At 47.3% G+C, this 27,151-nt stretch overlaps 2 protein-coding genes and 1 long non-coding RNA gene across 11 annotated transcripts in view; 1 reads left to right on the top strand and 2 right to left on the bottom strand.

Moving 5' to 3' along the window:
- Nucleotides 1-11,798, bottom strand: part of Prdm15 (PR/SET domain 15) — a 62,247-nt gene extending 50,449 nt beyond the window's left edge. For 3 of the 5 annotated variants that reach the window (XM_027415718.2, XM_027415719.2, XM_027415720.2), the window contains exon 1: nucleotides 11,657-11,798. In XM_027415718.2, coding sequence (XP_027271519.1) covers nucleotides 11,657-11,755 — 99 coding nt within the window. In that variant the 5' untranslated portion in view covers nucleotides 11,756-11,798. Of the gene's footprint in view, nucleotides 1-10,952; nucleotides 11,081-11,652 lie in introns of those variants that run through there. The other 2 variants (XM_027415722.2, XM_027415721.2) reach the window with 2 other exon arrangements.
- On the top strand, nucleotides 11,048-13,121 carry LOC113835644. Its single transcript, XR_003485337.2, has 3 exons — nucleotides 11,048-11,181; nucleotides 12,534-12,641; nucleotides 12,899-13,121. It is a non-coding gene; the product is annotated as an uncharacterized LOC113835644 (long non-coding RNA).
- An 808-nt stretch (nucleotides 13,122-13,929) lies between these two features.
- C2cd2 (C2 calcium dependent domain containing 2) overlaps nucleotides 13,930-27,151 on the bottom strand; it is a 66,227-nt gene continuing 53,005 nt past the window's right edge. For 4 of the 5 annotated variants that reach the window (XM_027415725.2, XM_027415726.2, XM_035444269.1 and 1 more), the window contains one exon: nucleotides 13,930-18,001. In XM_027415725.2, coding sequence (XP_027271526.1) covers nucleotides 17,781-18,001 — 221 coding nt within the window. In that variant the 3' untranslated portion in view covers nucleotides 13,930-17,780. Of the gene's footprint in view, nucleotides 18,002-25,124; nucleotides 25,162-27,151 lie in introns of all 5 variants that reach the window. The other variant, XM_035444270.1, reaches the window with a different exon arrangement.

The raw sequence follows: 27,151 nt of genomic DNA, 5'->3' as shown, positions 1-27,151 counted from the left end.
GGGACTTTCCCTAAGACCTGGAGTTTGCCAATTAGGCTAAGCTGGATGGCCAGGGAGCATGAGGGATTCTGTCTCTGCCTCCTCAGTGCAGGAATTACAAGTACACATGCCACAAGCCCAGCTTTTAAAATGTGGGTACTGGGGATCGAACTCAGGTTCTGGAAAGCACTTAATTGACTGAGCCATCTCTTCAGCTCACTAGCAGGTTTTAGAGATAATCTCTTCCAAAGCTCCTTGATCCTTTGCATGGATATAAAACATTGCTTTCAAGAGAACAAACGCATTCTCACCTACAGTAACACTGCTTCTTAGGAACAGCAGTGGATTTAAATGCCCTCATGACAAGGGAGCCTCATGAACTCAGATCTTCAGTGTTTTGTAACAGCTGTCATTTATAAAATATACACTGTTATTTTAGAAGCCACTTTTCTTGTTGCCCTCTCTAGGCTATGAAACCCCACAGATGGTCATTTCTACTGCAATCTGTCCTTCAGACTTTGTATCTAGCTTGTGCCAATGACCTTATCATCCTGAGTGGGTAAAAAGTAGTGTCTGACACACAGCATGGTAGGTTCTCCTGCTCCCACATAGACCTTTGTCAAGCTATTTCTATTTCCCATGCATCCTTTGAAGGTTGCCTCAAAAACCATCTCCAGCTGGGCGGTGGTGGCGCACACCTTTAATCCCGGCACTCGGGAGGCAGAGGCAGACGGATCTCTGTAAGTTTGAGACCATACTGGTCTATAAGAGCTAGTTCCAGGACAGCCTCCAAAGCCACAGAGAAACCTTGTCTCAAAAAAAATCTCCACATTGGGCAGTTAAGCACAGACATTCCTGTACCACACATGTGTTTCAGACAGAGTGATGCAGAAGTTGTTCCTACTGGGATATCAGATGCCTAAGTTATAAGATAGATATAAAAACATCTACTTTGTGTAGCGTGGGGAGAAACACAAAGTGAGATGTACCCAGCATGCCCCACTAAATAATCCTCCCCAACCCACAGCCTTTCTGATATCTGATCACTCTGCCTCTCTGGTACACTCTATTAGTCACCATCTCAGGAAAGGATGCAAGCTGATACACACTTCCTGAATGTGAGTCTCACATGCCCTCCAAACCTATCCCAACCACAGCAATTTAAAGACTAGAACACAGGCAGCATAATGCCCCAGTAAAAACTCAGACTGGCTGAATGAGCTATTACTGAGCCAAGAAGGGAAGGGTGACAGCACCGTGATGGGATAAGAGAGGTGCCATACACAATCCGGGGAGATGAGTTTCCAAGTTTCAAGTTTTCAGTGCTGCTTTCAAATGCTGGGAACCACCAGGCACATTAACCCCTGAACTCAGCAAAACATTTTCTTTTTCCAGAATCAGCATCTAAGCTGGGTCCCTGCTTGGCCTCTCAGGGCTCCTGGCAAGTGGGTACCAACCCAGGATGGGGGTAATGGCTGGTCATTGAGCAGAAGGCAAGGAGGGATTGGTGGTTGGTGCTGCTGGCTGGAGGCCTATGGGAAGCAGAGCATCACAGTGGGGGCGGGGCATGCAGGGTGAAAGAAGCTACCCTCTTCATGGGAGCTGAGAAGCATATGTCCCCTGGGAATGCATCTCCCTAATGACCTAGCTTTCTTCCACAAGGTTCCTCCTCCTAAAGTTCTGCCATCACCCACTAGTACCATTAGCTGGGACCCTTTTAAATTACAACCTTCGAGGTGGGGGGGGATATAAGATTCACAACCGTAACAAGAAGTAGTATCAGGGTGACACTTGTGTCACAAGAGCCACAGCCGGTTGTATGTGCACCACAGCAGGAACCCGCTCTACACACCAGTTACACTCAGGTCAGAGGGCTCTGCAATCAGGACAATAAGAGGCTACCTCAAGCCTTGGCTAGATCCCAGCAGGACACAGAACACAGGCAACAAAAGCTAATCAGAGCGGAGCAGAAGGAAAAGAATCTACTCTGTTCTGCTTGTTTTGGAGCTGGGATCTGCACACAGAGGTGTCGTAGGATGTTTCTCCCTAGGGTAGCAGCCCAGTCTCCAGTTCCACCCCTCTTGGCAGTGCAAGAACAGGAACTCTAAGTCAGGAAGCTTTAGGTGCTGCTGTGGGAAGAATGTAAGAGCACAGGAAATGTTATGAAGCTGGTCACATACATGGTGCTTAACACGAGAATCCTGGTCATTATTAGTGGTATCTGGTCCCCAAAGCATAGCTTCCAGAATCTTCTTCTAAGCAAAGGTCACATGAAGTGATGCTGTGCATTTTCAGTTTGCTCTCATCCACCAGTGTGCTGTGAGTGCTCCTTTGTAGAAGCCAAGTTCCATCTCCAGATTTCTATGACCCTCCCACATTAATAGAGCAGTGCTGGTATAGTAACACTCACCTATGACCCCCCCACACTAAACAGGATGAAGCAGGAGAACTGTGAATTCAAGTCCAGCCTGAGCTACATAAGAATAGATTGCCTAAAAACCAAAAAACAAGAAGGAAATCTCCAAAGAAGGAATTATAAATTACTATCTGGTGCAAAAAGAAGAGGGAAAAGGATCAAAACTTTGAGAGAAAAACTGCCTCTCCCCAGTGTTTCAAAGTATATTCCACGGACCAGGAAACAGAAGCAGTACTTGTTCTGCCTGGATGCTCAAACACCTGCCCAACAGCTGGCAGGGGCCTAGCAGGTTTTCTGCACCCTCCAGCTGACTCAGCTGCAGTCCAAACCTGGATCATAGCTACAGCCCTCCACTAAACATAGCTATAATGACAAAGGGCCACGGTGGCATTATCAGGAAACCAAATGAATTTTGAGTGTCTAGGAGATTCTGTCAAGGACCTCCTGACTCTAACTGGTTGGTGACACAAGTGAGGATGCACCCCAGGCATACGTGCCCTAACACTGACACAGGTGTTTGCACAGCCTGCACCAGGTGACAACTGTAATGGTAATATTTATTCCCAAAGTGACAGGATCTAGAACCACCTAGGGGACTGTGTAGATGAGACTAAGCTCTGGGCATGTCTGTGGTTATCCAGACTGGGAAAACTGAAGGAGGAAAACCCACCTTAACTGTAAGCAGCACCATTCCATGGTCTGGGGTCCTGGACTGAATGAAAATGAGAAAGCTGGCTGAGCACCAGCGCTCCTCACTCTCAGCTTCTGGAAAGAGGGTACAATGTGGCCATTTCCTAAGCTCCTGCTGCCATGTTTTCCCTACTGATGGACTGTACCCTCCAGCTGTGAGCCCAAATAAGTACTTTCTCTTTAAGTTACTTCTGTGAGGTATTTTATTGTAGCAATAAGAAAAATAAGTAAGACAAGCATGTTAATGGGAGCATTCAGTATACCTACCCTAAGCTTAACCATGGATCTATGGTGATGGAGACCTAGTCAGGGATAAAGGGCAGCATGGAGCTCAATAGATAGGCACAGACCCACACATGCCCAGTCAAGTTTTCACAATGTCAGAAGTGATTCAGGGGAGGAGGGACCTCCCTTTCCTATGAATGGTGCTGGGAGACGAGACATCCACATGCAAAAAATTAACTCTGACCCCAAGTCATATTTTTAAAAAAATAGCATAACTCTGGGCGTGCTGAGCACATAATTCCAGCATTCCAAGGCCATGGCAGGAGAATCATATGTTCTAGGTCAGTTAGGGCTTTACAGAGGACCCTGTTTCAACATAGACCATTAAATCTGTTGATGTGCCCATGTGGCTATCTCAGCTGTCTATTCTGTTCTGACGGCTGCCAATACCACACAAGAGAAGGAAGATGAGCAGCCTGCCACTCGGGCCTTACCATGAGGGTTCATTACTTCCTGCCTTAGCCTTTCTAATTCCTTTGCCTCTCCATAGAATTTCTCTTCTTTTTCCTCCTCGTCTTCTTTCCTTTCCTTCCTTCCTTTCGTATTGTTTTGTTGAGATGGGGCCTCACTACATATCCCCGAAACTTGCTGTGTAAACCAAGCTGGCCTTGAACTGAAGACATCTGCCTGAGTGCTGAATTAAAGGCATGCATTTCCATGCCGGGCTTCTCCATAGAAATTTCTGGACAACCCTGTTTACAGCTGTAAAAAGATCTGGAAGATTTGAACACACAGACTTGGCTGCCCTTTGCTTACTCTCACACCTCAAGCATCCTCGTGTATGTAATTCATCTTCACTTACAATGGATCTTAGCTTGAACAGTCACAGATCAAGGATTTGGAAGCCATTTCTGGTCTAGAGACCCTGGGGATTTCTTTTTAAACAAAAGGACCATCCTTCCCACTGGCACAAGCTTTCCAGACTATATTAAAAGCAATAGGGGGAAAATCTCTATAGGGAAAAGCAAATGAAGAATTTTTTAAATTCTGTACTGTGATCTGGGTTTGACAGGTAACAAAGGAGGGACCTGGAGCAGGCAGAGAGAATCTTGAGCTAAACACTTGTGAGCACTGCAAACTTCACTCAAGATACACATCTGGCACTGGAAGTTTGTAGAATCTTTTGGAATAGATCTGCTGGGATCACAGCAGGCCAGCAGCTCATCAGCCTAGCTGGGTAGAGGGAGCTTCCCTCTGTGACAGGCAGTATGTTTGCCACTGCTGACCCTGGTGGGTGATTATCACACTTTCCTGGGCCTTGGTTTCCTCAATGGACCATACACTTTGAGTTCCTTTCTGGTCTGCTCCAAACAACTGCAGGCAGGGTCTTGCCACTCTTAGTCCTCCTATGCCACTTCTGCCTATTCCTGGGCAAAGACAGACACCTGGGGGCAGGTGTCTACCTAGATGCAGATGCAGAATGGTTCCAGCATGCCATCCATGCCAGAAGACCAGCACAACCAACTCAAAAGGTACCCCTTGTGCCTCTTGGTCACCTGAGCTCTGGCTCCCATATCTGGCCTTGTGGGTTGTGTGAGCTCTTCCTCCGTTCGTTTCCTATGGCAGGCAAGGCTTTCTACCATTTAATGAGTGTTCCTTTTCTGTACCCCCTGCCTGTTTACTGTCTTTTCCTACTGTTTCGATAAAATATTCTTACAAAACCAACTTAAGGAAGAAAGGGTTTATTTTGGCTCATAGTTCAAGGGTAGTCAGTCTTGGTAGGTTAGTCAAAGCAGCAGGAGCTTGAAGTCTTGCCTCACACTGGATTCAGTCAGGAAGCAGATAGTGAAAACACTTCCCAATGCTCAGCTGGCTTCATCCATTTTACACAGGCATCCATACTGCCTGTCACAGAGGGAAGCTCCCAAGGAGGGTCTGCCCACACCAGGAAGTACATTCAAGACAGACTCCCACAGACTTTCCCAGAGGCTCCTCTCCCAGGTGATTCTTGATTCTGTCAGGCTGGCAGTTAATATTAACTAGCACACTGTACCTGCCACCCTTCTACACTCAACATAGCTTTGCTCTCAGTCAGGGTTTAGCACCCTCTGTTTATACCACTCTCTTCACCCACCTTTAAAGTTCAGACTGCTCTCCTGCCCAAGGTATCACCACAAAGCAGGCACACCACGTCAGGACCCACACAGCTCCACAACCACAAGCTGACCACAGTGTCACCCAGGAAAAAATGGTCAGTGCAAACAAATGTGAGAGGATCAGAGACCCTGTCTTAAAATACAATAGGCAAGGTACAGTGGTCCACTGTGACCACAGTGGCCATGCTATGGCTTCCTCTCTGCTGAACCACTGCTCTTCAGAACATCCACAGGGTATCTTGCTGAGCTTCTCTTCTCTTAGCCTCACAGACCCCACAGCCCAGGGTCGGCATACAAGCCTCTCTGTTCACCAGCTCCACCCTACGTCAGCTCCTGCAGCCCTCACCTGGCCTAACTTTATCACCTGCAAGAGGGGCCTGTGAATGGACACTGCTCCTCCCTTTGATTGTCTTATTTTGACTGTGGGTAGGGTTTGCTATGGGCATACCTATGTGGAGATTCTGCTGCTGGAAGATGGAAAGCTGAGTATGCCCTCTTTCTCCACAGCTTCATCGAGCTGTTTAGAAGGGCAAACCAATGAGGTGGGCCCCACGTCCACCCGTTTCACTGACCCGCTTCTCAGATGCCTGCATGTTCCAATCATTCCCACCACTGGCCTCTCGCTTTGTTCTTCTCAAGAGCATTTTCCTGTGTTTGTACTCTACCACCACCCTCCCCCCCCCCACCCTTCCCACACACACATGCATGAACACTGCAGCTTCCCTGGAAAGCCTGGTTCTGGTCTGAGCATGCTTACTGGAACCTTGAAGCCCAGCAAGCTGCCAGGGTATGGCAATCTCACTCAGAATGCCAGATGCTGCAGACAGAACCCTTCCGGCCGACAGCTTTCAGCACCACACCACCATGTCTGATTTCTTTACAGCCAGCAATGCATTTGTATGCAATTTCTACCTTCAAAATCCTCCAGGTCTGGTTTAGCCCCTGTATCTGAGGTCTCAGGGCTGGACCTGCCATGCTGGCAGCTTGGAGTCCTTGGCTCTGAAGTTGCCTAGTCCTTTTTCTTTCTTAACTACTTCCTTTCTGAACTCCTTAGCTCATCTACAGTGAGGTTTCCAATATTCATTTCTGGCCAAAAGAGAGGTGTACAGTCCAATCCGTAAAAATAGAAACTGAGGCAGTGTGTTTAACCTGAAGATCCTAAAAGCCAGTTACGATGGCAGAATTGTGGCAGCCTGTGAGGGCAGAGTTTTGGAAGCATCTTGCTAAGCAAGCAGCACTGCGACCCATCACAGTAAAAAGCAAACTTGCCATAACTAATTAGCATGTGTTCATCACTCACAGAATGCCAAAGACCTGCAGCAAGAACTGGACACAGGGAAGATGCTTCTCAAAGGCAACCTCTTAGCTGTCTGTGGTGGCTGTGCACAAATCTGTAGTCCCAGCATCCATGTTTCGAACAACAGATCAAAGGCAGTCTCTTGACACATTAGGTATGTTCCCTTCTCCCCAGCCAGAAGGCAGTGAAAGTCAAATCATGTCACCCCTCCACACCCCTGACACTGCTAAGGTCTCAGGACACACTTGGCTTCAGTACTATCCCTCAAGCCATGTCATTCATCAAAGGGATCCTGTGATACTGGCACTTCCTCAGCCCTCAGAACTATGAGTGGAGGCCCAGACCACAGTAGACAAAAAAAATATGCCAAGCAGAGCCTGGACCAGGGGCCCAGCAGAGGGAAGCAGGGTCGTGGAGTCTCTAAGCACCCCAGGTCTAATTTACACAATTTACCAACAAGGCTCATAAGAGCCCATGGGGCTCAGTGCCTGCCCCCAGTAACAGAGGTTGGAAGAGGATGAAGGACTTCAGCAATGCACCTGCCTGTACAGGTTTCCTAAGGATTGATTCAGGTTCCCTTCCCAGCCTCCATGTCACCTGTTGCTATTTCCTCTCCCAGAACTGCTATGTGGTCTCAAAACTCTGGCTGTCACTGTGATGGGATCAGGTGGTGAGTGGTGGGTCACAAGATGCTATCCCCTCTCATGGGCCTATACAGTCATACCCCCTCCACTCCATCATTAGTGATGCTCTCCTAGATGATACTGAAAGATGGTCCATGCCTGACAGCTAGGCCCCATCAGATACCCAGCCTATGGGGTTCCTGATGCCCTCCAACCCAGCTGGGGACAGCCTCCATATGGTCTCTCTCTTTATAAATTACCTAGTCTGGGGAATTCTGTCATTTCACCAGCAAACAGACTAAGCCAGAAACATCCTCCTCACCTCGCTCCAACTGTCAAATGCCTACCCACTCTCTAAGGTCTACCATAACACCACTCTCCTTTCAAGTCCACTCCACGACTCCCACACACTGAAAGGATGCCTCCCCACTTTCCCCTGGAAGCCCTTCCTATTGCATCAGGACTTTGCCTGGAGGTCACCATGTGACCTTCTCTTTCCTTCCACTGTATAAGTCCTGGGAAAATTGCTGGCTTCCTCACCTCCTAGGGCAGTAGTTCTCAACCTTCCTAATGCTGTGACCCTTTAATGCAGTTCATGTTGCGGTGACCCCCAACCATAAAATTACTACGTTGCCACTTCATAACTGCTGCTACTATGTAATTTTGCTGCTACTATGAATCATAATGTAAATATCTTATGCAGGATAAAAGGGTAGAAACCCACAGACTGTGAACCGCTTCTATGGGCTCTGGAATGGGAGAACCGTCCTTGGGCCCAGCAAACAGCTCCACAGGATACCCTGTCTGTTGCCTACATCAGCTTCCATCAGTATCTCAAGTCCTCCCTCCACCCCAGAGGTTTTTCTTCAGTGGCCACTTTCTTGCTTTGCTTCCCTCATTAGACACCCCATGCCATCTGAATGTCTGTATCTCTGTCTACATGCAGTGGCCCTGGCCCTTGGCCATACCCCTGCCCCAGATTAGGCATATAGCAGAGAGCCACCTCTAAGCCTGGATCCTGGTTCAGCTTTTGCCCCTCCCTAGGTCTGGGCCCACCTCTGAAGCTACCTAATGGCTGGCACAAGGCATAGACTCTCTCTGCCAATATCCCCACAAGTGTTTTACCATTCTCAATTCCCTGTACTCCAGTACCAGCTTACCTCTCCAGGCCTGGTTTACAGAGCAGCAAGAGATGAAAGTTTCACTGACCTCTAAAATGGATCCTTATGTCACTCTTGCAAATGCAGCTATTAAAATGTAAACCCCATGATGGGATGGCCCCAGTCACCTCCAACTCACAGAAATCAGCTTCTCTTTAACCATCAGCAAGCTGACCCCGCCTCTTCCCTGTACCCTCCTGCCTCCTTCCCTGGAGATCCTAAACCGTCCATTACACACTGCTGCCTACAATTGCTCTCCTGACGCCCCTGTTGTAACTTCTCGCAACACAAGTATGTCTATTCGTTGAATCAGACATGATTTCACAGGACCACAGGCTGTGCTCGTTTCTTGTGAACTGTGGCAGCCTTCACTGAACTGTCATCAAGCACTGAAAGAAGCTGGTTCAAGAAAGTACACAGGGCATATTATGGTTCCCAATTACTTCACCTGCTGAGGATAAATGACCACTGTGGCTCTTCTCCTGAGAAATCAGAACAGAGAGTTACCTGGATGAGGAGACAGAGCAGGAGTCTGGGAACAGCAGGCCCTCATGCCTACCCTTCTGAATTAGGAGACAAAATTGCCAGTTAGGGAGGGCTTCAAGCTGTTAGAGGGTGAGCATCCACAGTGACTCTGTATCCCCCATACCTGTGGAAGAAGACACCCATTCTCTAGGGCCATAACTACACCAAGCCAGAGGACAGATAGATCAATGTGGTCTCTTGCTCTGGGCAAGGGGAGACCTGCCCTCAAGCCTGCCAGTTCCCACTCATGCCCACGGCCTCTCTGAAGGGCAGCTGAGGATGCCCTAGACTGTGGGCCAGCTGGTGCCACCAAGACAGCAGCTAAGTGCTTTTAAGTGACACCCCTCATGGCCAGATCATCTCCTCAGTGTTCCTTCTATTTTGGGTGTAATCTACTGGCCTGTACTCTTATGATGCCCTGGTTCCCCAAGGCTGCCACAGGTTCAGCTCTAAGGACAAGGACCTTGTGCCACCCCTGATCAAAGCTCTCTGTGAGCATGCATCCTGGTCCACTGGCCTTTCCCAGCTTGTGATCCCAACTATGTTCCCACCCAGGCCTCTGTGCACTAGCCGCATGTCTGCCTGAGCCCACTCTACTCTCCACCAAGAGGCCAGACTCCCCCACAGCACTGGTCTCCCACTCCAACTATCCCTTCCTAGACAGATGGTTCTTGTCTCAGCTCTGAGTGTGCTAACCCCTGCATACCCAGCTGCCTTCCTCCATCATGTCCTTACATTCTTGCCTAACCATTGTTGCTTATGGTCCACACTGCCTCTTCCATTGCTCCCTGGACGAAGGAAATATTTACCACAGAAATGGCCTGGGAAATGAATCTGAACAAGTGTCAGCCTGCAAATGAGAAACTGAGTCTGAACAGCCTTTAAGTCACTGCTGGTGACCAGTTTTAAGCTCCATCACACCTGCAAAATACAACCGTGTCTTCCCCACCTTCTGCACAGATAAAAAAAAAAAAAAAAAAAAATGATGGGAGGACATTGGAACAATGATAATTCTTAAAGGCAATCAATCTAAGAGAGCCCCGTAATTGTAGCTGGGTTTGTTTTTAGACAGGGTCTAACTGTGTGGCCCAGACTTCTCTGGACCTCAAGATCCTCCTGCCTCAGCCTCCTGAGTGTTAGGATTACAGGCAGCACTTGCCATCAGCCTGGCTGTGATTGATGTTTTAATTTACCCACTTGTCTTCAGCAGAAATAAACTACCCTGTCTGCTCCCCAAAGAGAACAATTAGTATATTCTTTGCTGGCATTTGTGTAAAAGCATGAATCCGAAACAGAAGTAAAAGGAAAAAAAGTAAGGAGAAAACTTAGCACTTTTTCCCTTTAATAATCTGATCTATAGGTTTTATTTCAGAGTTAGGCAGTGATTTCAGTGGAAGTCTGAGGAAGCAGCTGCAGCAGGTAAGACGTGGAAAGCCCACAGGTTTGAAGCAAAATATGGTCGGGGTGTATAAGGGATCATGTCTCAGCGACTACATCATTGCACTCTCCAGGGAGTACTGTCCCTGCCACCTCTGAGAGGTTCCCACAGAGCCAGAGACTTCTTCAGGTTTTACTCTTTAAAAATTCGCCTTCAGGACCCCAGTGGGGTTCTGCACCAGCACCTCCATCTGAGGGTTATGACTGACTCTAGCGTATGTATTTTTGAAAGAAGCGTTGGCAGCTTTAAATTCAGGCACAGGTCCACGTGTCTTCAGCTCACACACTTGCTTCTACCATTTTAATCCACCTCGGAGGAGGGGGACGCTTGTAAGCATGTGTGAAGAGGCCCTCCATCCACTGCAAGAAGGGCTCTGCTGGACAAGTGGGCAAGAGCTACCCACCGCGGGCTAGTGCCCTACCTCTTGCCCTCTCAAAACTCACCTCCGGAGTACTCAGGCTCCACCTGGCCCTGGGCCCCTCCCGTCCACCCTTTTCCCAGATAGTAGGAGGGCACGTCTCCAGCCTCTCTTTCCACTGTGGACCCTGGGCCACCAAAAGGTAGCACAAGTAAGGCACCTGGGCCTGGGAGCTATGGCGCAGCCTCGGACTTTCTTAAACGCCAAAGGGACTGGGAACCAAGGCCCCTCCCTGGGCTGCGCCCGAAAACCGGGTAAGGCGGCCGGGTGGCCGGGAAGGGACTGTAGGGACCTGAGCCCACAGCCACGCCGGGCCTGGCTCTGGGCGCACCGGGGGCGCATCGCCCATGCCTGGGACGGGGTGGGGGGCGCCGAGCCCGCGAGTGGGCGGCCGGGCGCAGGTTGGCGTGGGCCGGGCTCGTGGCGGGCAGTTGGCGCGGGCCGTGCGCGCGGGCCCGAGGTCGGGCACTCAGGGCGGAGGCCAAGCCCGCGGCAGCGGAACCCGGCGGGCGCAGGGCGATCCCGGAGCGGCTCCGGAATCCAGCCGGGTTTTGACTCCGATCGCCCACGGCGCCCGCGAATGTAACAAAGAACAGGCGGCGCGGCGGCCGGACCGGGGCGGGCGCGGGGGCGCGGGTGGAGGCCGGGCCGGGGTCGGGCGCAGGGCGCGGGCGCGGCGGGAGGCACGCGGTGGGGCCGCGGCGGGCACGGGCCCGGGGCTTTACCTGCCTGTGGAATGTGCAGAGCGGGGTCGGATCCGGACTCCGGGTTGCGATCCGCTCCGGAAACTGCGCAGCACCGGAAGCCGGGGGGGCGGTGGCGCGGCATCGTGGGAGTTGTAGTGCACAGCGCGGGCAGACGGGGCGGGCCTAGGGCTCGGCTGCTTGAATCGGGAGCTGGGACAACCGGCTTCCTGAACAGAGAGTCAGGCATAACGGGCTGCGTAGTCGGGGAACCCGGGACGGACTGTGTGGAGTGGGAGCTGGCAGGGTTTTTGTGGACAGTGAGACTAGGAAACGAACGGCTGCATAGGTTGAAGAACCCTGGGACAGAGATGCATGGTTGTAGAGATGGAGGATGATTGCCTTCCTGCATGGCTGTGTGGATGGGGAACAGGAGAGGGAATGTGTAGAGAGTTGGTGGCTGTGAAGATCCAGGGGAAGGGACTGCGGAGAGGGGCTTGTGTTATCTATCCATGAGAGTTGGCCAGATGGTGTGTGGACTGAGGAGCTCGGCAGACAGGTTGACAGGTATCGATGCACTTGTAGGTATGTCTGATACCCAAACAATGTTACCTACATTCCCTCCAGCATGTAACCGAGTCCTGGGCACTAGGTAAATGGGACAGGATGGACAGAAGCCAAGCTTCTGTATGGAGGAGTCACTAACTGAAGCCCATCCTCAAGCCAACGATGGGCACTTGCTGGGAAGAAAGATGAGTGCATAGCCGCAGAGCCTGATAGATGGCGACTAACCATGGCAAGAACTGTCCTTGTGGGTCCTTGGTGGCCTGGGTCTGCCCAGTCTAATAGAATAGGAATGATACTGGAAACGAAGGTGTGCATTCTAAAGTGACCAAGGGTAGATGATACAGACTAAACCCCAGCAGGGAAGAGGGACCGTCAGGAACACAGAATTCCTCTGGAGGTGCCAGCAGAGATCAGCACGGACAACTGGCAAATTGTGACAAGTTTGGCCCTCTAGTCCTCTCTTGGTATGTAAGCACAAAGCAGACCTTGGTTTGAAAAAGTCCTTCTATGGGCTCTGGAGGAGTATTTGAACACTCGATCCCCAGCTGATGCTGCTGTTTGGGAAGGCATCGGAACCTTTAAGACAGTTCTCAACCTTCCCAATGCTTCAATCTCATGTTGTCATGACCCCCAGCCATAAGATTATTTTTGTTACTTCTTCATAACTAACTTTGCTACTATTATGAATCACAATGTAAATATCTGTGTTTTCTAACCTCAGCTTTAAGAGGAAGAGCCCTGCTGAAGGAAGTACACCACTGGGCTTTCAGGGTTTATAGCCTTGCCCCACTTCTGTTCGGATTTCTGTGCGAATGAAAATGTGATCAGCTAACTTCCCACTCCTGTTCACTATGCTTGTCCTAACCATTGTCATTCCTTCCCTGCCATAATGGACTCTAATCCCCCTGGAACTATGAGCCAAAATAAACCCTTTCTTCCCTAAATTGGTTTTTGTCAAGGTATTTTTTTTTTTAATCACAGCAACAAAAAAGTAACACATCTCCATAACAGATACCACCTTTTGATGCAGAAAATGTATGGTGCTTGGCTCAGGAGTGACTCATCCTGAAGGGCAGAATACAATGGCTAGCTACCCCATATTCTGTCCCATAGGCAAGCAGGCTGAGAATGGGACCTGTGGTTGGTCTCCCTGGTGGTTCCTCGGTGCAGCATATCTCCCAATACAATGCTTTTGTTTGTACTCATGACAGGGCAACGTGAAAGAGACCACAGAAAGTGAAGACCACAAAGGGGATGAGATGCTTGCAGCAGGGTACTAATTCCATCCCAGAAACCATTGGCAATCCTGTGCAGGCACAAATACTGCCACATACCCCCTAGTCCCTATGCACTCACCTGACTCAGACTGATGAATGCTCCCCTGCCTTCATCACTCCTCAAACATGTATCCTACAAGTCATTAGGCACTGCTTTGAGGGACCCAGGCCAAGACAGAACCTGGCTTGCAGCACCCACAATTCATCATTCCCCAGGAGGTCCCTGGAACGGCTAAAATCCTATAATAAATTTCAGCCCCAGCCTTGGTGGTGCTCAATAGCACACAAAATAGAGGAATACAAGGAGGAAACTCTGTTGACAGGAATGAGGGGCAAAGAAGGTATTAGTACATAGTTTTGGTCAGCTGGCTGCAATGGCCAGTTATAAAAAGGGACAAAAGATAGCAGTAATTCAAACATTAGAGAAGCCCCTGGTACTCAGGACAACCCAGGACTTGAAAAGAACTCAGCTCAATGTTTTCCATGAGCACATTTATTTCTTGAGAGGTCAGTAAAGTTGCAGCCATGTCTTGCTGCCTAGGGTGGTGCAGGGTGACACCCACGTCTAAAGTGCTGCAACAAATACAATCATTGTCACGGATGCCATTTGCCACACACCAGCATCAGGCTCACCACACACCTGGGAAGCCTTTACTTTATTTTCTTTGTAGTAGAGGTTCAACATAACTGGGCAGAGAGCCAGGCTTACAGTCCTGGGAATAATCACATCTCCACTCCACCATCAGCAAAGTGAACCAGGCAGCAATACTTATACACATAACAGGGACATTTCACATAAAGAGCTTGCACTGCTGGTTTGAACAGTGTCTTTGTCCCCAGGCAAGTGCTTTGGTCCTCAGGTCTTGGACTGTTGAGATAGTGGGGACAGTGCCTGTCATTGGGGTCAGTACCCACACCTGTTTCTGTGTGACAGAGACATGTTTTACCTTCCACCATCTATCAGACTGTACTTTGAAAGTTGAACATTGACAGCCCTGAGCTTATTAACCAAAAAACACCACTCTGGGTGGCAGCAATGTAAATTAATCTTTCCCTTTCTGCTTGAGAAGAACATTTGCAACCCTTTTCTGTAAATGTGGCCAGCAAAAATCTGATTTGGAACTGGTCAACAGTAAATCGCCTGCTTCCTTCCACAGTCAGGAAGTAGGGCTGGCTTTGAACTTAAAATTTAAAATAAAGTGCTTTGTCTAAATCCTCTTGCTCACAGTAGGTTTGCAACGAGAGCAAGGGAGCCCTAGTCTTGTTACTGCTACACCATCCTCACACACACACAAACAGCTCTATTTAGTCCCTGCATGAAGGGTAGAGGAAATGTGGTCAGCTCACTCCAGCCAACCTGAGATCTTCTAGATTCATAGATACCTGAATTAGTGTTCATGAGAAATTGCTTTAAAACTATCACTCTGCCAAAACCTCAAGACAGAAACTGAAGCCACAAAAGAATGCAGATAGTAAAACAGAGGTGACTTACACATGCACACTGTTGGCACCTGGTGCATAATCTTAATGATGTTCATTTCAACATAATTACCCTATACCATGAAGAAACAGAAGTAGATAAACAGCTTGGAGAAAAGACTTCATAGCACAAGGAAGGCCCTGAGGCTACTTGTTTGTGTCCCCCATCTCTGCAACCTCTGCTGTGATGGTGTTCTCAATTTGCAAAGGCTGCTCACTAGAGATCCTAGAGGACAGGTCTTAGATACTGGTAGAAAGCCAGGAGCAGGATGCTCATAGGATCATTTGGAGGCTTGGATGGCTAAAAACCATTTGTTCTTTTTTGTTGTTGTTGTAACTGCTGAGAGAGAGGAAGTATAACCTAAAATTCTGATGCCTTCATACTTGAATAAACTGAACATAAATGTCAAAACCAATCAAACCAACAAAACCTGTATAAGCTGAGCATTCCCTAACCCAAAAGTCTGAAACCCAAAACTCTGTCTGTACCACAGTATTCAAAGAGTTTCATGTTTCTGAAAATTTTATATTTGGGATTCAGAGATGCTCAGATGGTAAAGACTTATCAAGATATTCCAAGATCCAAAATGTGTCTGAAACACCTCTGGCCCTAAGCATGTTAGATGAGGGCTACTGCACCAACTGAAAATACAGCATCTGAATCATAATCTCTGACACACCATAGTCTCTGGGAATTGAAAACTATGTATCACACAATTCTGCACACCATGTGGAATAACAATACTTCAAGTAAAACACAGAATTTAAATCATGTCCATTCCAAAAAGAGTAGTGGAATGGATCACTGGAATTGAGAACAAATTTGGTATTAATGGATCCATTCTAGAAAAGAGTAGTAGAATGGATCACTGGAATTGAGAACAAATTTGGTATTAATGAATCCGTTCTAGAAACTTCGCTGTGACTTAACATAAGGTGATCTTTAAAGACAAAGCATGCTGAAATGTGTCTTCAAAGTCACCTGAAAACTACCTGAGATTCTTCCAGGTTCTTTTTCTTCTATATATGTTGTTGTTTGTTTCAAGAAGGGGTCTCATGTAGCCCAGGCTGGCTTGGAAGCTAACATCCTCCTTTCTCCATCTTCTAAGGATCACAGGAGGCCTGCACAACCACACCCATCAAGAATTTTCAAATTTATGTTTATTTGGAACTAAAATTCACGGGGCCCAGTGGTTCAGGCCTGTACTCTCAGCTACTTGAGAGATGAAGGCAGGAGGATCAGAGTTTCAAGGTATAATTGGGCTACAGAATGAATTACAGGGCAGCCCAGTCAACACCTTAGTGAGACCCAATTCCACAATAACAAGTGGAAAGAGGACTAGGGAAAATAGTTCAGTGGAGAAGGACCTGTCCAGTATGCACAAAGCCACAGTTTTAATCCCTAGAACGGAGTAAACGAACCAAGAAAGAAATGATGTGGTTTTCCAATCTCTCTTGTTAAAACAGTTAAAAATTAAAAAAAAATTCCCATAATTTTGGCTTTCATAGACATTTTTGGTCAACAACAGTGACTTTGCCCCTGATGTTTTTAAAGAACAGAAGAGGCCAGAAGGAGCTTCCTCACTTCATGACAGGTCTTCCTGTCAGCTGTTCCATTGTTATGGGAAGAAAATGGATCTCATTGACAGGTCAAAACACAACACCCCTCCCCACAGACAGTGACTCTGGAGGGCTGTGAGACCTAGTGAATCTACAGTGCCGGGAACACAGAAGAGGACAGCACCTTATGGATACAGGGGGACACTGAACTCAGGTGCCAACTTTGTAATTTTCCCACAGTAAACCAAAACCAGGATACCCCAAAATGTGTCCAGAAGTCCCTGTTCACAGTAGAATTCTGAAGATCCCATGAAAAGAATTCCTACAAGTTTGGCCCATTGTTATGAAACTTCTATGCCTGAGACCAATTGGCACCCGGGATACAGAATAGTTTCCTCAGTTGCCCTAAAGTTCTTTGTTTTACCTGTTGGCTGTATTTGGCAAGAACCATATATGTGTGGTCAATGTCCTACAAGCTGTCACTCATTGCTCCCAAAGTCAGCCTCAGCATATTTGAGTTTAGCATGCTGCCTATGCCGTGGGAAAAAAAACAGAGCCCCTGGCATGAGAAACAAACAAACAAACAAACAAAAAACATATCTGAATTTCTACACCTCTACTTGCAAGAAGGGTCAAGTAAATCTGGAAGTGTCTGGCATAATCTGCACAGGACACATTTAGTGTTTGCATAAGTTTTTAACGTATATGGCTAATATCAAAGGTGAACAACCTCTCACACTTGTCAAAGCACATCTTTTTCCTATTACAATTTCTTCATGGCTCAAAATCCTTCCTATATCCATACACCTGTCCTCAGGGTCAGATGCACTACTTAATTCTAAACAGCAAGATATGTGAGGTGGTCCATCCTGCTCATAGCAGCAGCCCGCATGCCATGGTCCAGACACAAACCCCAATAGTCCCTGAAGGAGAGAGGAAGAAATAGGTGGACTGTGACCCCTCCTGCCTACTATCCACTGTCATCAGAGCACGTGTGGCAGGCATCCATCTTACATTCCACCTCAACACTTAGATGACATGTGACAGATGGAGCCAGATGCTCGCACTGAGTATCTGGTGGCAAATTGGACTGCATTATCAGTTGTCTTCGGGGAAGCTTCCTGTCCAAACAGGCAGATTGCTTTTTCCCTTTAAAAACCAAGATTATTGGGAAAAAAAAAAAAAAACAAGCTAGACAATGCACACATCTGATGGCACTGGTTCCGGTGCTCTGGTGGGACCTTTGTGGTCCCATCCTCCAGCTTTGAGGACAGGGGGTGACTTGAGCTATGTGCAGGGCTCTCTGGGTACTCCATTCATGGCGTGTTTGCCTCTGTGCCTAGGAAGCAGCTTCTTGTTCAAGAGCCGGCTGAGGGTTGCCCCCTTCTTCAGCTTCCCCTCTGGCTGCTGCAGGAAGACTAGATCATTATGTGACTGGCTCATGCCTGGGTCTTTCTGCTGGTGTCGCCGGCGGAAGAAGAGCTTGGCGCTTTTCCTTAGAATTCCTTCTGCAAGAGGGGAGCACAGGAGTGTCAGGGCTGTGGGAAGATGAGCCCAGGCCAAGGAGGACACAATGTTGTCAGAGACCTGTGACAAGAAACTAGGCACTCCTTCAAGGAATAGCCACTGCCCATAGAGGCAGACACCACAGCTAAGCTGGTGGTAGCCACTTTTCAGAGTGAAAGTAAGAACCTTCCAACAGCAGGACTGGCAAGAGTGGAGAGGTTAGGATTCCTTGTCACCCCTCCTTTTATTAGGACCTCTGTGATAAGCAAGGCTGTGCTGTATGCCCAGCAACGAAGGACATGCTCCTAACAGCAACCTTAGAGCCCTGTAAATCATGGTACTCCTGTTCTTAATACAGTATTGTTCTTTGAAGAATAAGATTTATTTATAAAAACTAATTCTAGGTCATTCTCTTCACTTACATTAGGATATTATATCTATTTTATCTTCCAGTCTATTCATCTACTCACCCACTCACCCATACTAGACTAAGCCATATGAAATTTGTTAGTGGATCATTTTCAAACCCAGAAAGCCTCATGTTAGGCTGAGACTGTAGCTCAGTAGTAAAGGACTTGCCTAGCATGTACAAGGTCCTGGGTTCAATTTCCAGCGCTCACACACACACATCCAACAATGAAAACAACAAAAACAAAGAAAGAAAAAGAAGTGGGCAAGACAAAATGAAAAGAAGCCCTTGGTTTTGTATGGTTCAACTCTTTGGCATAGATGCCAAGTATAGTGTACAGAACAGAAAACAAAGAGTGGTAGCACTTGTTAGGGAGAAAATGGTGCCTGAAAGTTAAGTGCAGGCACAATGCAGACAAGCAGCCACCCCTCAACATCACCTTTTTTTTTTTTTTTTTTTTTTTTACCAATTAGTTTAGCATCCAATTACCCCAGGCCCAGCAAGGCCGGGGGAAGTGCCAGGCTAGCTCGTGAAGTTCATTACTGTTTGCCTCAAGGGGTTGTGTTCAAAAGAAGAGAAGCCTGGCCATGGAGCCAGGAAGATCTGTCCTGAACTTGAAGGTTTGTTTGTCATGTGGGCCACATCCAACTGTCATGACACACATACATGGCCTCCTGTGTTGCTCATAGACAAGGGGAAGAGCATGGATGTGCTTCTGTACACAAAACACATGCCAACAATGTTAGCAACTGAGGGCGGGGAGGAGACTTGGTAGAGATCTCCTGAGCATCCATATTCACAATGGAGAGAGAAGCTGGTGGCTTTAAAAAGCCACCTTGGGTGGCTGGGTGTGGTGGTACACATCTTTAATCACAGTACTCAAGAGGCAGAGGCAGGCAGATCTCTGAGTCAGAGGCTAGCCTAGTCTAACAGAGCAAGTTCTAGGACAGCCAGGGTTACATAGAGAAACCCCGAATCAAAAACAAACAAAAAACCCACAAAAGCAAAAACAAATAAAAGAACCCCCAAAAACAAACAAACAAAAAGCCACCTTGGCAGACTAACTTTAGGAATGAGTTTGCCTTGTCCTATTGGCAGAAGTAGCAAAGCTAGGCTGCCCCAGAGGGGTGAGCTAATTTAATCTGCATAAATTTGCCTGAAAATGTTTAAAAACCTCTCCCTTAACAAACAAATTGTCATGAAGCACAGTTAGGAGAGAGTTTTACTTTATCCCAGAGCTATTGGGGGAATACAGGAAAGAGAATGAAAAGGAGTTAAGTACCAGTCATGCAAACGTCAGTCTCTAAGCCACAGCCTGGTGTTGCCACGAGTGGAAGGGATTGTTCCTAGAGGGAGTCCTGTCTCTGAGCAAGAGGCCAACTACCAGTTAGTGTTTGGATAACTGGGTACTAACCTCCAGCTGCAAGTGACTGGAGCTGGCCGATGTGTGAACACAAAGACACTTGTGTGGGTAATTTTGTCACCTCCAAAAGCATCAGCTGGGCAGAGGACTGAGATCTAGGCACTGGCACTCCTGGCTTTGAGGGCGTTCTAAGCCCTAGGTTACCTGGGCTGGAGGTGGGGAAGGAGGGTCTGTGAGGATTTCAGACCTACAAGCACCTCCTGGGTTCTGCTCTAGGTTAGCTTTGGAGTTCCCAAAGAGCACAAACAGCTGGGGTACTCACACATGAAATAGAGGAGGCTGGAGGGTAAAGGAAAGCCTGAGAAAGGGAAAATAATAATCCATGCCCTGAGCCAACGGTAGACCCCAGAACCCTTGTGGTAGGAAGGGCCCCTCTATGTCCCTGAACTGAAGCTTGACCTGGGGTGGGGACTGTATTTGGGTCAGGATAGTGCCATGAACTGAACTGTGTTGTCCTCAAGTTCCTATATTGAAATCCTAGCCTCCAGAATCTCAGAATGTACTCTCATTGGGAGATGGAATTATTCCAGAGGTGATCAAATTAAAAGATGATAATTAGGATGGACCTAATAAAACACTCCTGATTCCTGGTGGCCTTATGAGAAAGGAAAATTTGAAGAGAGACAGAGAGGAAAAAATGATGTGGAGGATGGGAGGTAAAGACAGAGATATCTAAAAGGCAAGGAAGGCCAAGGATTGTTGCAAACTCCTGAAGCCAAAAAGACCAGGGGCAGTTTCTTCTTCCTGGCCTCTGAAGGAACCAGTTCAGGACACTCCCATCTCAGATTCCAATTTAGAAATAATAGATCGTAAACTACCATTTAAGACACTAGGTTTGGCCGGGCATTGGTGGCCCACACCTTTAATCCCAGCACTTGGGAGGCAGAGGCAGGCGGATCTCTGTGAGTTTGAGGCCAGCCTGGTCTCCAGAGCAAGTGCCAGGATAGGCTCCAAAGCTATACAGAGAAACCCTGTCTCGAACCCCCCCCCAAAAAAAAAAAAAAAAGACACTAGGTTTATGGACTTTGCTACAGCCCCAGGAACACAAACATAGCCAGGAAAGGAGACAAAAGCATCTGGATGACGATGATGGTCAGAAACCACTGTACATAGTTCCGCTGGGTTCATGAACCCAGCAGACAGAGGCACAAAGAGCAAATGGTGCCCAGTGGGGCCATGCCCTCATCGTCTGAACAAAAATCAGCCAGAGTCTTATCTAAACTGTTGAAGTCTGGGTTTACATTGGGCCATCTGAGGTATCAGGGTCTAGAAAAAGGAACATTTCACATGGGTGGGTTGATGGCTATTGCCCTGACTCAAGTAATCAGTGCCCAAGGCTGCAATGTTTATTGGGGTTGGCCAAGAAAAGAGAGACAGGAACTGTCTTGTGTTGTGTAACATCACATTGTTTATGCTGTGGAATATTTGTTTAATGATGTAAAGATGTGTTACACTCTTTTATTTTCATTTGCTTAACTATGTAAAGCTGAGTTACTTTGCCTATCTAAAGTACTTGATTGGTCTAATAAAGAGCTGAAGGCCGACAGCTAGGCAAGAGGAAGGATGAGTGGGCTGGCATGCAAAGGGAATAGATACAAGGTGAAATCTAGAGAAGAGAGAGGAGAGAAAAGGCAAGGGAGAGGAGGATACCAGGGGCCAGCCACACAGCCAGCCACGGAGTAAAAAGGGAAGAAAAATTATAGAATAAATAAAGGTAAAAAGCCCAGAGGCAAAACGTAGAAGAGAAAGGGGATGATTTAAGTTAGGTTAGAAAAGCTGGCTACCAGGCTGGTGAAACCCACAGAAACAGCTGACCTGAACAAGAGGGAACTCTTGGTTCCCAGACTGATAGCTGGGAAACCAGCATGGGACTGATCCAGACCCCAAGAACATGGATGTCAATGAGGAGACCTTGGAAATCTATGGGGCCTTTTGTAGTATATCAGTACTTATCCCTAGCATAGGAATAGACTTTGGGAGCCCATTCCACATAGAGGGATACTCCCTGAGCCTAGACACAAGGGGGAGGGCCTAGGCCCTATCCCAAAGGATATGACAGACTCTGAAGACCCACCCCCATGGAAGGCCTCACCCTCCCTGGGGAGCAGAAAGGGTATGGGATAGGTAGGGTGTTAGTGGGGGGGGGGGAGAGAGGGAGGCAGAGGGAACTGAGATTGACATGTAAAATAATCTTGTTTATAATTTAAATAAAAAATGGAGAGAAAAAAGGAAAAAGGGAAAGGAAGGAAGGAAGGAAGGAAGGAAGGAAGGAAGGAAGGAAGGAAGCTGGCTACAAACAAGCCAAGCATCCATGCTTGCCTGTGAGGGACTGCCTTGATTGTATTAACTGAGGTGGGAAGACCTGCCCATAATGGGTGACAACACTTCCTGGCTGAGATCCTGGACTGTGCAGAACTGCATGGAACTGACAGCCAGCATTCGTCCCTCTCTGCTGCCTGACCGCAAATGTGATGTGACAGCTGCTACAAGCTCCTGCTGTCTCTGACTTCCCTACCATGATGGACTGTAGCTTTTAATGTAGCAGAATAAACTCTTCTTCCTTATGTTGCTTTCGTCGGAGCATTTTATCAAAGCAACAGGAAAAGAAATTAAAATGACACAGGTGCCTCGGTCACAAGGGGCGTGCATAGATTAGTCCAGGGTTAAAGTAGAAAGTCAGACCATGAAGACACAGGCACAGGGCACAGGGTGGCAATATTCAAAGTTTTTTGTTTTGTTTTGTTTTTTGTTTTTGTTTTTTTAAGATTTATTATGTATAGCACAGTGTTCTGCCTGCATGTATGTCTGCAGGCCAGAAGAGGGCACCAGATCTCATCACAGATGGTTATGAGCCACCATCTGGGAATTGGACTCAGGACCTCTGAAAAAGCAACCAAAGTGCTCTTAATCTCTGAGCCATCTCTCCAGCCCACAGATAGTTTTAAAAGGTAATCTTCACACTTCCTGGCCATCACTACAACTTGCCCAACAGAAATTGCAGTATGAATGCCTAAAAATCAAATTCCTGCCCTGAAGTGTCAAACACTTTCAACAAAATCGTAAGACTGATAGAGTTGAGAGTCTTAAGTTTTATTGTTTCTCAGCTGTTTGGCTAAGATAAACTGCAGAACAATTTAGAAGGGAGAAAAGAAAGAAAAGGGAAGACTTGAAGTGTGTGTTTGTGATGCTCTGTACAGATGTCCAAGGTTTAAACTACCAGTTCGGCAGCACCACCCAGTCAGCAGGTCTATACCTGTTCCCAGGTCCCACGCCGTGCTGCGGCCTAGAGCAAGGTTGTTTTCTGTTCTTCCAGTCTCCCTCATGATCTCTGAAGCCCTTCTACTGGTTTGTTAAACTTCATTTTCCAGTATCAGTCAGAAATGGATGCTATCCCACGCACCCATGTGGCAATCTTCCTGCACTGGTTTGTAAGACCTTCTTGGGAATTATGACTTCTATGGGGTTGACATGGGCTTCCAGACTGAAGGGAATTCCTTTGATATGGGTGCTGAGATTGTTTCAGCAGGCTTGCACTCCCAGTCTGGGGGAACCCTCACTAAAAAATGAGGACATCAGAGCTGGAGAAGTGAGTATGTAGGTCACACAATGACATATGTGTGGGCCCAGGGTGATTGGCTCCTAAAACTAGTGTTCCCAGATCTAGCTTTCCTGGGCTTCTAGGGAAAGGGTTTGGCCTTGAATGTCAATGGGGTCCACTCTTGAGAAGTGGCTGCCAGGTGCCTGGAGCAAAGGGTGCCTCATGATCTCAGGGAGAAACATACAGATAAGGTGGACAGATAGAGACACTGGCATGGTCTTTGACAGGATTACAGAAGAATCCCATCTCCAGAGAAGGTTACCAGGATGTAGAGAGGATGAGACATTCCAATGAGGAAAATTCATTTGTACCTATGAGGAGTAACTCACCCTCTCTTTGTGCGCTGTGCTCTCTCTCTCTCTCTCTCTCTCTCTCTCTCTCTCTCTCTCTCTCTCTCTCTCTTTCTCTCTCTCTCTCTCTCTGTGTGTGTGTGTATGTGTGTGTGTGTGAGAGAGAGAGAGAGAGAGAGAGAGAGAGAGAGAGAGAGAGAGAGAGAGAGAGAGAGCTGTCATTGTCTCTCTTTTGTGGTGCCAGGTATCAAACTCCTATCTCATGGATACCAGGTAAACCTTCTACCACAGAATTGTACTCCCGGTCAAGAACTAATACATTTACTGTGTGTTTAAACCTCACCACCACAATTACCATTAGGGGCAAATAATTCTGGAAGAACCATGGCCACAGATGTACATATCAATCAGGATGAGAGGCACAGCCACACTGTGGTGAGGGAAGTAGGCTCAGAGGACAGTGGTTGTGTCTGCTAGAAGCTGAGGGATAGACAGAGGGATGTCACTCACAGAGATAAGATTTTTCAGCTCTCTAGCACAGGAAGTCATATTAATACACGGGAGCCAGAAGGCTCCATGCACAAAGTCTTAAGGAGGAAACTCTCTTGACTCGTTGTTATGAGTGTATGCATGCTAAAATATCACACTGGCCTTCCTGAGGGTGTGATTAGCTTAAGTCTGTGGTAAGTTAAAAACCTTCAGTGTTTAAGGAGACATCAGCACTGACCTGGTTTGACTTTCACACACGCTGTTTTCAAACTTTCGTTTGATGTTATATGAAATCTGAGGCCAATCACGTAATTTTTAAATGGGGAGCCAACATTGGGGGAAATTCTCCCCCTGGCCTTAATCTTCCCTTTAAGAACACCCCAAGAAGACTGAAGCATGAATAAACACACAGAGGAACTTGAAAATTATTCTAGCTCTGCTGTCACGCTTCTAAATCTATCCGGCTTATTTCTGTGAAGGGGCAGTTATAAACAGCCAATGGGAGAGTCTGTGTTCAAGTCTGCATGTAGGAAGACAATGGCCCTAGCAACCTGGAAACTCATGCTCTGATGTCCAAAAGCAGCCTCAGACAGGCTATGCATAGAAGAGACAACTCGAGACACAAGAAACCAGTAAAGGGACCTCTGCCTGGCTCCCTTATCCCCATTAGGCTACCCAGGTGATACCTTGCAGAAACCATCACAGCAAGGTGACTTTTACCATCAGAGGACAGAGGAAGTGTCCTAATGAAGGTGACAATCTACCTAGAGGCCTGGAATACAGAAAACCAGCCACAGGGAAGGTCAGGCCAGCAAGCAAGGAGAAAGTCAGTGGGCAACCTTCACTCTGCTGGGTACTCTCCACATAGTCAATTACACAGGATTTTTTTTTAAAGGCAAGATGAAAAATAACTTACTGTGCAGGTAATTAATTCTGGTTGGCATAGTGATCCTCTTAAGTTAAAGGGAATGAGCACAAAATGCAGAGATGTTGAGAGGCAAAAAGAAAAACACGGGAGAGCAGAGTCAGAATGAAAGTTAGAGTTTGGAATCACCGTATCACAGTGCACACACATGCTCACACACTTGCACACATGTGTATCACATGCACACATGAGTGCATGTGCACACACATGCACACATAAGCACAGACTCACACACATGCTCACATTTACATATATGTGCACACATGTCACATATGCACACACATATATATGTAAACATAGACAGTCATGCTCACACTTGTACATGCATGTACATGTATATGCATTTTTGAGCACACACACATGCACACATGCACACATGCAAGGTCGCCATCCAAGATATTTGGCAACATTTCTTTCTAGTTTTTTTTTTTCTTTCTCAAATCTCTCTAGGGGCCTTTGTGATGAACACAGATAGGGTAAAATTTACCACCCAGACCTATGTGCATGGTTCCAGTGGGCTCATCACACAACTGCAGCAGTACTTTTTTTTTTTTTTTAAGTGCTAGGAACAAACCCAGAACCTCACACATGCTACACAAAACACTCTACCACTGAGCTACAATTCCAGTCTTGCAGATGCTTTCTGAACTTAAAATAGGTTGGATTTGGGGAATCAATTTTCTGTTTTGGCTGAAGTATCATATAAATTCCCAGGCAGCAAGAGTCCAGGAGAATTCCAGTCCCACAGGCTCCCTCCAAAGCCTCCAACACTCCCCGTTATACTAGAAGATGCAGGTGATGCAAGTTATGTGTAAACCTTAGTTTAAAACCAAACACAGGGTTGGAGAGGTTAAGAGCACTGGCTGCCCTTCTTGCGGACCCAGGTTCCAGTCACAGCACCTACATGGCGGCTCACAACCACCTATAATTCCCATTCCAGGAAATGGAACACTGTCTTTTGGCCTCTGCAGGCATGCAAGTGATGCCCAGACAAAACATCCATACACATAAATTAAAAAAACAAAAACAAACAACTAACCCCCACCAAACCAATCCCTGTAGCACCATTTATGAAAAAAAATGGCATGAAATGAAAATGGTTTGACAATCAGTTTAGACCTATTTAAGATTCTGCCAACATCTCAAGTTAAGCACAACGCTTCTAGAAACTGCAGGATAAAAACTAAGCATGTATGTGTGTGGGGGGGTATGTTGCAGGTGTATTCACCTGTACATCTGTGTGGACGCTAGAGGTTAATATGGGGTGTCTGCCTCCATTTTTCTCCACCACAGTTTTTGGCAGAATACCCCATTAAACCTACAGCTCATCAACTGGCTAGTCTGGCTAGAGAGCACTCCAAGGATACTTACATCTCAGTCTCCCATTGGCCCCGGGATTACTGATGTATATGCTTTTGCATGGGTGCTGGGGATCTGAACTTGGTTCTTCATGCTTGCACAGTAAACACTTTACCACTAAGCATTTCCCTACATCCCCCACCACCACCACCACCACACACACACACATTCTCTGAAACATGGTCTCATCATTTAGTTCTGGCTAGCCTGAAATTCACCATGTATACCAGGCTAGCCTTAAACTCAAAAGATCCTCCTGCCTCTGCCTCTAAAGTACTGGTATTAAAGGCATGTTCTACCATGCCTGAGCCCTACAAACAATTTTTAATACATTGCCAAATATTTTATTTCAGAAATTTTTAGGTCAAGGCATTTCAAGGACCCATGGGCAGGTGCAACCTCAGCTCCCAGAGAAGCCAGGAATGAAACACATAGACCAGTCAAACATGCTTGGACCTCCCCCAGTGCCCAGCCTCTGGGGAAGCTCTCATGCATAGAGGCTGCTTCCAGCCCCCAGAGGATGTGACAGACACTCAGACTCATAAGAGACATTCATCTGTCTGGCCAGTGAGTGGAGGAGGAGAAGGATGGTAGGTGCACAGCAAAAGGGTACCCCAAGGGAGGCCAAAGCTATCAGGAGCAAAAAAGGCTAGAGGAAA

Source organism: Cricetulus griseus, chromosome 4 (assembly GCF_003668045.3).
Source record: "Cricetulus griseus strain 17A/GY chromosome 4, alternate assembly CriGri-PICRH-1.0, whole genome shotgun sequence".
NCBI lineage: Eukaryota > Metazoa > Chordata > Mammalia > Rodentia > Cricetidae > Cricetulus > Cricetulus griseus.
This window is presented reverse-complemented; position numbering and strand designations above follow the sequence as displayed.